The sequence below is a fragment of the Excalfactoria chinensis genome, chromosome 3 (genome assembly GCF_039878825.1).
Source record: "Excalfactoria chinensis isolate bCotChi1 chromosome 3, bCotChi1.hap2, whole genome shotgun sequence".
Taxonomy (NCBI): domain Eukaryota; kingdom Metazoa; phylum Chordata; class Aves; order Galliformes; family Phasianidae; genus Excalfactoria; species Excalfactoria chinensis.
This window is the reverse complement of record NC_092827.1, coordinates 37,406,285-37,416,551: the sequence shown is the minus strand read 5'-3', so window position 1 is coordinate 37,416,551 and position 10,267 is coordinate 37,406,285. Positions and strand designations below refer to the sequence as shown.

General features: G+C 48.3%; 1 protein-coding gene across 2 annotated transcripts; it reads left to right on the top strand.

Annotated features, from left to right (window-relative positions):
* The first annotated feature begins 206 nt into the window (after positions 1–206).
* On the top strand, positions 207–6,999 carry COQ3 (coenzyme Q3, methyltransferase). Of its 2 annotated transcripts, none has more exons than XM_072333491.1 (7): positions 207–349; positions 851–935; positions 1,154–1,306; positions 1,452–1,551; positions 2,615–2,857; positions 3,462–3,586; positions 4,901–6,999. In XM_072333491.1, exons 1-7 carry the CDS (start codon positions 277–279, stop codon positions 4,983–4,985), a joined length of 864 nt encoding a protein of 287 aa, XP_072189592.1. In that variant the 5' UTR covers positions 207–276; the 3' UTR covers positions 4,986–6,999. The 2 variants fall into 2 exon arrangements, with proteins under 2 accessions (XP_072189592.1, XP_072189591.1); XM_072333490.1 differs by having other exon boundaries at positions 216–349; positions 3,427–3,586.
* Positions 7,000–10,267: the final 3,268 nt, after the last annotated feature.

Here is a 10,267-nt window from a genome sequence, read left to right as displayed (position 1 = left end):
GCCATCGGGCTGCTTCCTGCTCGCTAACTGCCCTGTGAGCAGTGCGTGCAGCCCGTTCCGGCGCAGAGCCGCGGTACACACACCATCAGCCCGCATTTAGCCACGGTAGGACCCAAACTCGGAGCGCTCCGTCCCGCGGGGGCTTCCCGTCCCTTTGGGCCGTAAAGCAGCCGGCCCCGTGTGCGGGCACGGCCGGCGGAACGGAAAGCGGCGGAACGCCGCGGCGCCGCCCCCGTTGCCGGGGGACGAGAGGAGCGGGAGGCCCCGAGCGCGGCGATGTTGGGCGGCGGGGGGACGCTGCGCGCTTTTGTCCGCGCCCTGAGCGGCCGGCGGGCAGCGGCTGCGGGCGGTGAGAAGGGTTGAAGGGGGGCGGCCAGCGGGCGGGGCCCGGCATGGCGGCTGGGTCTGCGGCCCCGCGGGGTGTAGCGGGCGGTGTCGCGCAGCCCGGGCTCCTTCGGGGCGCTGCGGCCGGAGGTTGGGAGAGGGCCGGGGAACGCGGCGCCCTTGTCCCGGCTGTGCCCCGCCCGGCGGACGTTTCCCGGCCGCGGCGTGTGTGCGTGAGCCGCAAAGGAGCGAGCGGCCGTGTGAGCCGCGCTCCGACACGCAGCGAATGAGGGCTGGGAGCCGCGGGTTTGTTTTGCCCAGCAGCGTGATGGCGCAGCCGTGATCGGAATAAACTGCCTTCCTTTTGCCTTCCAATTGCCTTCCAATAAGCAGTAGGTTCTCAAACTGCGCGTCGACGGAGGCTCCGTGTAGGAGTCCCAGAGCAGCAGCGATAGGCCGCGTTGCTTTCTGCCTGCGAGCTGCAGGGCCGGCGTGTGCCGCTCAGTGCCCCCCTCTGTGTGTGCAGGTGGCCCCCCGAGCGCCCTCCTGATCCGTCATGGGGAAGTTCGGCTGAATCCCGGCAGCGCTCCGACAGACCCGAATGGCAGCACGTGAGGACCGGGGCCGAGCTCACTAACACCGTGCGATGGGGGTTGGCGGCTTCTGTAACGACTCGATTTGCCGTGATGGTATCGCGTGAAGGCATTCCTAAATGCCGCCAATACTGAGCGTGTGGGGAAGGCTTTTTCTTTCATTCCCTGATGATGAAGAACGTGTTTTCTCAGCAGATTTCGGGTATCAGTTTCATGACGTGGCTTTCGTTGCTCAGGGTCACGGTGAGGAGGCTGCTCAGCACCTCCCAGTCATCGGTGGATCCAAAGGAAATGAGGAAATTCCAGCTGCTGGCACACAAGTGGTGGGATGAGCAAGGAGAGTATTCAGCCCTGCATTCCATGAATGACATCAGAGTGCCGTTCATTAGGTGTGGGTTTGAAGACAAGTGTTTTTATGGGTGCTGCTTCTCTGTAACCTCAGAAAACACTGAGAACATATAACTATTACTCAGCATGTAAGTTAACCACGTGTCATGTTTGCTGAACCACCCTGTGTTTGCCCTTTTCTGCCAGAGACACCCTGCTCAACATGGGCGGCACCTACCAGCAGGGCAGCCCGCTTGGTGGGATCAAGGTTCTGGATGTCGGCTGTGGTGGTGGGCTGCTGAGTGAGGTAAGAAACGATGCGCTGCTGTTTCTCTTGTTTAAAAGTACGTGTATTTGTTGAGTTAACTGCTCCATTTCTAATCCTTGGAGGAGGAGCTCTTCTCTTCCAGTTGGCAGTACAGACAGAGCAAGCTCCTGAGCGGTCTGCAGAACCCAGAGGCCGAGAGGTGGAACCAAATGGTTGCACAGGCCCTGAGCAGCACTGCATCTTATCAGTAGACCGTGGGTGGTTTGTAGTTTCAGCATTACAGATGGGAACTTCAGGATCAGGATCTGAAATGAAATGCTGCAAAGGGACCTGAATCTTTTCCCCACTAATTCGTTCTGAGCAAAATCCTGTGCTCTAATAAGAGTCTGCTCTCATGCAGAACCAGTGTGCTGTGTGGCTCTCTCAGGCTAATAACTGTTGGATCTTGGGTTGAAATAACATACATGTGGTCATGTTCGGCAGCCTGTTTCGGTTTCAGAAGAGGTGATGACTGAGGTGTTAACCTGTGAGTAAGAAGACACTGGAGGAGCTTGAGTGACAGCCAAGCCTGCTGCTATCCTAGCAAACATCAGTGTTCAGTTCTCAGCAGTGAGAAAGCCCCCAGATATAATCACGTATTAAGTGACCATTAAAAAGATATGAGGATTTGCCGTTACAGATGGATGTTGAAGAAAGTAATGACAGTAATTAAATAAGGCATTGCTTTCCTCCTTTACCTACTGTGTTGGTTTTCCTCCTTCGCTTTTCCTCTGCCTGAGGGTATTGTTGGAGGAAACCTTTATTTGGTGAACAAAGTGGGTTCAGAAGTTATTCTGCAAAATACCGTATGTTCTGGTATATCACTTTCTGTCAGAGAAGGTTATTGCACCAAATATTGTACCCACGCACCAAATCTAAGCCTTTTATTTGCCTTTTAATTAGCACGTGAAATAAAACAGCTGGGCCAGAGCTCATCATTTATTGGCGTTTGCCTTGTTCCCTGCTTGGTGTTTCCTGCATCATTTATGGACGCCGTGAAATCGAAAGCACCTTTAAATGAATTGTTTTCACGCAGAGAATCAATGACACCCTGTATTCTTAGCCTCTAGGTAGACTGGGAGCTTCGGTTACTGGAATTGATCCTCTGGAAGAAAACATCAGAACGGCGGATCTGCACAAGTCATTTGATCCAGTTCTGGCCAAGAGAATACAGTACAAGTTGGGCTCACTGGAGGAGATCGTGGAGGAGTCTGTGGAAACGTTTGATGTAATTGTAGCTTCTGAAGTCGTGGAGCATGTGGCTGACCTCGAATTGTTTATCAAGTGTTGCTCTCAGGTGTTAAAGGTAAGAGAGCTCTTGCTTTCGTTATTGGAAATATGTATTCTCTTTTGTTATGGAGGTTTCCATTTGAAGGTATGTGAGAACGCCTCCATCTACATCCCTTTCTCCACCCGGGTGCATGAGGGCTGAGCCGTGCTCCAAAGGTGCGAGTGCAACTTCCCACCTGCAGGAACCTGAAATGGGAGGATCTTTCTTTCCCCTGCCCTGCCTTAGGAAAAGCATTAGTGGCATTGCCTACTGTTGAGGTGTTGCTTTGCTTCCCAGCCTTCATCAGCCTGGTTGCATCCCACTTCATCTAGGTAGAACAAGTCAGTGATGGAGTGCAATGGCTCAAACTGCCTTTAAACTGACTGTAATAACGTGTCTGGTTCAGAAGCTCCTGAATTGCTTGTAGAAGGTGATAGTGACCTTCAGAGATCATCAGGTGTTGTTTTATTTCACACCCTTCTGACTGTGGTTCCGTTACCTTGTAGCATACAGGCTCATAGATAGACGGCTTAAGCTCTAATGAGAGTAAATGCGTTTTCAAAGAAATGTTTTTTCTGATTTTAACGCTTGCATATTTTAACTAGCCCGGAGGTTCTTTGTTCATTACTACAATCAATAGAACTCAGTTGTCCTATATCCTGGGAATCGTGGTTGCAGAAAAAATAGCAGGCATTGTACCAGAAGGAACACACGAGTGGGAGAAGTTTGTTCCCCCAGAGGAGCTGGAGCGCCTCTTGGAAGCAAGTGAGTACTGGGCTGGGTGACAGCGAATGGGGAGAGACACAGTGCTTGCTGGAGGAGTGGCGAGGGGATAGGAGAGCTGGGGTGATGGCTGTTGGCCGTACACAGCTTTTCCTGTGCGAGTTACTAGTCAGGTGTGAAGTACCATTTCTGGGTTAGAGACACTGCTGCTTGCTGGCTATTGTATGAACTAAATGGAGCTGTACAGATGTGGAGACTACTTAAACAAAATCACCATTACAGCCGCCCTGCTGTTCAAAGGCTGAAGCAAGGAGGCCAAGTTTTCCATGCTGTTGTGGTGGCAGGATGTACTCTCTGAAGTGGTTCATATCTTGTAGGTCAGGTTTCAGGAAATAACGGTATTGGCACTCCAGGGCTGCCCTGCTGCACTGCTTTGTTTGTCATCATCTGGGAGAAGGTGTTTGATTTTTGGTTGCGGCTCCACGTTCTTTATGAATATTATGTTACTATAAGATTCCTTTAAGACTGTGAAGGTGAAATCTACCACAAGTACAGCAGTCAGTTCTCGAGAAGCAGTGCCATGCTGATTTGATCAAATCAGCTGCGGCTCGATTGCTTTTAGAAGAGACAAAGTACTGAGCTGGGTAGAGTTCTGCTTCATTGCCATCCTTCTCTACACATGCTTTAAAACCCTCTCATCAAATATTTCACTGTAGTGAACCTGATGTATAAGATGGGTATTCTCTTGGTAAAGCCTTTGCACAGCACGTTCCAGCAGTGCCATCAGGATCGCAGCCTGCCTCAGCATGCTGCTGCTTGTTCCTGTTCTCTCTTGAAAAGGAGAAGCATGTGCAGCGGAGTGATTTGGTTTGACTGGCTGTATATTTTCTGCCTTGCCTGCTGCATCCTACTGGGGCATGGCAGGCACATGCAGTGAGCTGAGTGCTGCTCAACAGGGAGTGCTAAATCACTCCTTGCTTGTGCCAAGTTCCTTATTGCACTCTTCTGCCTTTCTTATTTCCTCTGCTTGGAGGGATCTGCAAAGTCCTTCCAGAGACATATGCTCACGTTTTGATTTTGAAGCATGCGATGTCAGGCTGAAGGATGTGTCTGCCTACAAGAAAAGCTTTACCATTCACCCAGATGTGGTTGTTTGTAGTGCATCTCTTTGCAGTGGCTTACCGTATGGCGTGGTAATGCTGAGGCCACTGCTGCTGGTGGTGTCCGACGAAGGCAGGCTTGTAAAGCACAGTTCCACAAGTGGAAGAGGCGTATTTCAGACTTGCTGTTCTGAAGCGTTGGATGTGGCAGTGGCTCAGAAAGAAAACGTTTCTTTATGCCTTCTTGCTTTTCTAGATGGCTTCTCTGTCGAGACTGTGAATGGGATGCTGTACAACCCCCTCACCGGGTCCTGGAGCTGGATGGAAAGCACAAGCATTAACTATGCCCTGCATGCTGTGAAATCTGGGGATCAGGCACAGACAAGCCAAACAGAGCCTCTCTCAGAGATGGAAAGCGAACAGCGCTCAGCCACAGCTGGCACCAGCGTGTGACCAGCTGAGCTGTGAGCTGATGGACTGCCACCAGGAACAGAAAAGGTTTTAGACAGGCACAATAAAGCCTTTTGTACCAGCGAGCTTGCTGTTTGCATTAATAATGTTGGGGCCATTTTTGGCCAAATATTTTCGGGCAGTCTCAGGAAAAACAAGTGCCCGTTATCTCAGGAATCCCTTAAGATTGAAATGGGCAAAGCTCTGGAAGAAGTATTTCTGAATGAAAAGAAGTAGTTTCAAACAGTTTCCTTCGTAGCTTTGAGAAGGTTCTTTCGTACGGATGATGATTTCTGTGGGATCTGATTAAAGAATGCAGCCCTCTGCAGAATGGTAGCTTAACTGCAGGATGAGTTTGAAAACGGCACGTGTGAGAAATAAAATGCTTTGGATATGTCAGTTACTCAACTGAGTCGTGTTGAAATAAATGTGCATTTAAAAACCACAATCACCGCTTTGTTTCCACACCGTACCTTCCTCCTGAACGGGAAGGGGGATGCTGAAAGAAGAGCAGCAACCTTTTGCTATTGGGTTGTGCTGTTACCTCAGCTTGATCACTGCGGCGGAGGGAGAGTCTTATAACCCAGAGTGCCTCTGCTGCCCGAAGTCTCGTCACTGTAAGGTGACTTTATCTGTGCCTATTTTAACCTTCTCCCTGCATCCGAATAAGGGACTATAAAGCTGCAAGAAGAACTTTACTAAGCAACTAGAGCTTCAGAATGGAAGTGTTGGTTATGATGACGTATTTAAGAATATAGTTAATTACTAAGGGAAACAGTAGTCATTCATAGATATTAAATCTGAAAGGATTCTGTAATGTAAACGTTTGTGTGACAGTGAATTCTGCTTTGTATTATCTATGCTATAGTTTGGCTTTTGGGAAGAAAAACTATCTTGATGTGAAGAGTCCAGTGATGCAGAAGGCAGTATATAGGGCTTATGTACCTTGGCATGGGCACCTCATCTACTGTCGCTACATGCTTATAGAAACCATGTCAAATGGGAGAGCTTGAGTGGGTGGCAGGGGCCTTGTAGCCTGTTGCTGTGAAAATGCAATAGGTGCGATTGAAGTGGATAGAAATTAAGTCAAATAAATTTGCAGGTCTTTGGCTTTTCTGTTGCAAGTTGTTTCTGAGTATGGAGCCATAGTTCTGAGGCTTACAAGAGCAATGTTACAGCAGCAGGTAAGCAGCTGGGACTGCGGGTGAGGCAGGAGTGATCATTGTCTTGAGACCAGTAAAAAGAGTCATTTATTCATTTATTTTCCAGCTTCTACATGTATTTGTTTGTTAACCCTTGAGCCTCCTGTTCCCAGCCATCTGTTTCTGCAACACAGCAGATCAGAGCAAGCATCCGAGCTGTCTAAAAGGAGCAAGAGAGTAAACTTGTTCTGGCCGGTCACAGCTCTGATTTGGCTCCTGGTGTCTGAGCTCTCCCACCCTGGTCCACGCAGTCTCACTACGTTACCGAGTCTGAAGCTTGTCCGAGTTGTCTGTGCTGTGATTCAGCTCACTTGCTCAATAAATAGTTCCTTTCTCAGTTATTTGGGGGTTGGTGTTTGCGTTGTTCTGGGAGATGAATTTTCCCACCGCTGAGGACTTGCAGCAGCCATGTGGAGAGATAAAGGTGGGGCAGGATGCTGAACCTGCCTTGTAAAGCTGCCCTTTCAGATAATAATTCAGATGTTAATTGCTCTCCAGCCCAATATGAGAAGTATGAGATCCTCAGAAGAGGCTCAAGTACAGTTTTCTTTTTAAATAAAAACAGAACTTGAAGTTTCCCTGATGTTTTGTTGTGCTGCCTCACTGTCCGTTGCCACCTTGCGATCAAGTCTTTCTTAGACCACTTTAACAGAACCTAAACATATGTTGGCAAACCCCCTGCATGAATTCCTTAGGGAGCGGAAAATAAAGGGAGTAAGTGGTGGGAACAGAAAAAGGTGGTGGCTGTGAACGGTAAGGAGAAGCTGTTTTCAGAATAACCTTCTGCAGGATGCTCTCAATTCTGAATTTCTTCCATTACGTTGAAACCTCAGCTTTAATTAAAAGCAAGATTTCTCCAAGTGCTTCTAAGACATGCTGGGAAGGAATAATGGCATGCAGCTGAGAGGTACAGAGGCCAAAAGGCCCAGCTTCTGCAATTAACCGGTCTGATAAAGAAGGCTGGAGGAGGAGAAGTGAGACAAAAAGATGATGAACCACCATCAAAGTGTTGATAATGTGGCTGCAGTGCTTTGAGAGGATCTTGGTACCACTTGAGTGTTTTCATATTAACCCTGGTTCCTTGTCTCAAATACCTGCCTCATCACCAAGCTCCTGGGAAGGAAAGCTGGGCTCCTCTGCCTTCAAATTGAATGCTGGTCACTTATTACTCACGAGGAGCTGCCAGATCCTTACTTATGGTGTTTCCTATGTTGAAACAGTCTTGTACTCTGATGCTTCCAGGTGGAATCCCACAGTACATCTGTCATGGTTCTTCTGGAAAGAAGCTTTTCCTGGTATCCAACCTAAACCTGCCCTGGTGCAACTTGAGGCCATTTCCCCTTCTCCTGTCACCTGTCACCAGTGAGGAGAGACCAGCTGTGCTCTTGCTGTAAGCAAAGGTGTATTGCATTCCTCACTGCCTTGGAATAACTTTCTCCTTTTTCAGCCCACTGTGGATCTTATTGCACTGTCTCCTGCTTCGCGATGGGACAAGTGACAAAAAATTGTTCCTGTTATGTAACGCACATCTTGCCATCATAATCACATATTTCCTCCCAGCGCCAATGGAAGGTACAATATTGTTTTTGCTGTCATGTTTTACCCTGGCTAGAAGGGCTGGGTTTGTGTCTGGGATGTAAAGCCACCCAACCTGTCCTGACTTGCACACGTTGACTGCGCAGCCACCTCTCCCAATGACATCAGTGCATTAGAAGCTCGGGATATATGCTTGATTTGCATTTTATTGTGCTTTTATTCCCACATGGAGTCACTCCAGTGATGTAATCAATATTCACCGTCTCTAAAAACCACATTATTTTTTCTTCTTAAAAGGATTGTGAAGACCATTAGCATCCCATTAATAAATTTGAATCCTCTCGTGTCCTCATGAGTTGGGCCAACCAAAACAACAAACCTGATATATCTGAGATTAAAATGTAAATATGGCCTTAAAATAAATCAACTGCATTATATAAACGTGTAATAGAAGTTATAGGAAAAAGATTTGAGGTGTTTATGCTCCTGAATAAGAATATGCACATACTGAGGTCACGGAAGCGTGAGTCTGAATTCCTCTGATGGGAGGATGCTGTTGCCAGTCGATACCTGAAAAGGAGGGAAGGTGGGAGCCATTGGCCTGAGCAGCGACTGCAGTGGGTTCCTGGAATGGTTCTGCTCTGGGAAAGCTTCAGATGAAAGATCCGACCACAGAGGTGTGCAACTTGCCAGCTGTCCAGAAAGCTCGTATCATAACACAACTAAAAATGACTGAGGGAACCACGAGACGGGTCTGACAACCAGGGCTTTGTTTTCAGTTTACTTAGTTCATAGAATAGAATCATGGAATCGTTAAGGTTGGAAAAGACCACCGAGATCATCTACTCCAACCAGCATAAATAACTTACAAATGTGGCCAGCTTAGCACTGAGCTGCCAGCCAGAGCAGTTCCATTTGCAGAAAGCAGGAGGCTTCTTGCATAGTCTTTTGTTTGTGCAGAAGGAAAGAGCACTGAGCTATTTTCATTATTTGGGGCAGTCTCCTGGTGTGAGTCCCCTCCGAAAGTGGCCTTGTTTATCAGAAGGTGTGAGGTAAACTGGGACTTACACAGAGGTCCTTCTGTACAGAAGTATTTTAGATTATGGTTGTTCTACATTTTCTGTGTATCTGTAGGCTTGTATTTAATCCAAGTTCTCACCGACTCCTTTTCTACACACAAACTGAAACGCAGCACGAACGCTTTACAGCTATACCTTGGCTATTTTTATCTGAATAATTAAAGAGTTGTGTATATGAAACCCAAGCTGCCCAGAGAGATCATTAATATTACAACAAAACAAAACCCTGGCAGCAACCAGTGACTGTTTCAAAAAGGAACTTGCGGAGCCTGCTGGCTACGATGAGCTTTTTTTCCACACTCTCAGACTCAGTCAGATGATGTCTCCTGCAAGCAAGGGCTCAGTAAATGCAGGCTGCTTCAAGCAGAAGAAAAGCATTTCTATGCCCCCCAGCTCTTCCCAGAGGATGCATTGCTGGCACACTCCTACCTGAGTGGCAGCGTCACTTGGGGCTGGGGATGGCAGGTCTCTGTTCATCGGCACTGTGGGGTGGTTTCACTTCAGACAGAGCATCCCTGGGCAGTGCTTACAGGAGAGTTTCTTCTAAGCATCCAGAGAGAAGGAGGATCGCTTAATGCCATGTTGCCTTGGGACTAAGCAGGAAACAATCTGTATCAACTAATGGAGCCTTTAAAGCATTAGTTTGCCCAAGTTCTGGCTGCTTGGAAGAAGGAGACAGCAAGAGCTGTAGGGTGGTGAGATGAGGCAGCCACGATACCCAACTCAGAAATCTGATGGGGTTTCATGCCCCAGTGTAATGTAATGAAGATACAGACACATGTGGATGTACCACTCCTTGTTCTGATATTCCTTGCCCCAAGAAGTGAGGGGATGAGGTGAATGACATCCAGCGGAGGGGCAAGCTTTGTTTCTTCCTCCCATAAATGAGAGAGCAAAGCAGATCTTGAAGCCTTCATCCAATCTGTGCAGCATCTTAATGCCAGCAAGGGCACAAGCTGGAATGTCAGCACTGACTTCCTGAGCATGAACTGCTACCTTCAAAGCACCAGCTTTGCTCACCTTGTGCCGGGCAGTGCGGAGGGGAAGGATTTAATGCCTGCTTCCTGCTCTCCTCTCCCACTCAACTCGTCACAGCATGTGCTGGAAATGATTTGAAGCACAGATTTTAAGAGAGCTCATTTGCCTCTACAAGTGTGGCAGCTGCCATGTGGATGCCCAAGATCTCTCCAGCAGCTTAGATCCCATCTGTAATTGGATCGCTCTTATCTGTACCACAGGACCCTTGTGGCAGCAAATGCTGAGACCGGCCACCAAGCAGCAGCAGCAGCAGCCCAGATTTATTGGGCTGCCTGCATTAAAGCAGATCTTAACTTGAGATACGCAGGTGTTGGTGCA

What these genes read in the sequence shown, in the direction of transcription:
- COQ3 (XM_072333490.1), top strand. Translation starts at nt 277, where the DNA reads ATGTTGGGCGGCGGGGGGACGCTGCGCGCTTTTGTCCGCGCCCTGAGC. An exon ending in GCGGGCAGCGGCTGCGGGCG is followed by an intron (nt 350 to 850) that starts GTGAGAAGGGTT and finishes CTGTGTGTGCAG; the next exon opens with GTGGCCCCCCGAGCGCCCTC. An exon ending in ACAGACCCGAATGGCAGCAC is followed by an intron (nt 936 to 1,153) that starts GTGAGGACCGGG and finishes TTCGTTGCTCAG; the next exon opens with GGTCACGGTGAGGAGGCTGC.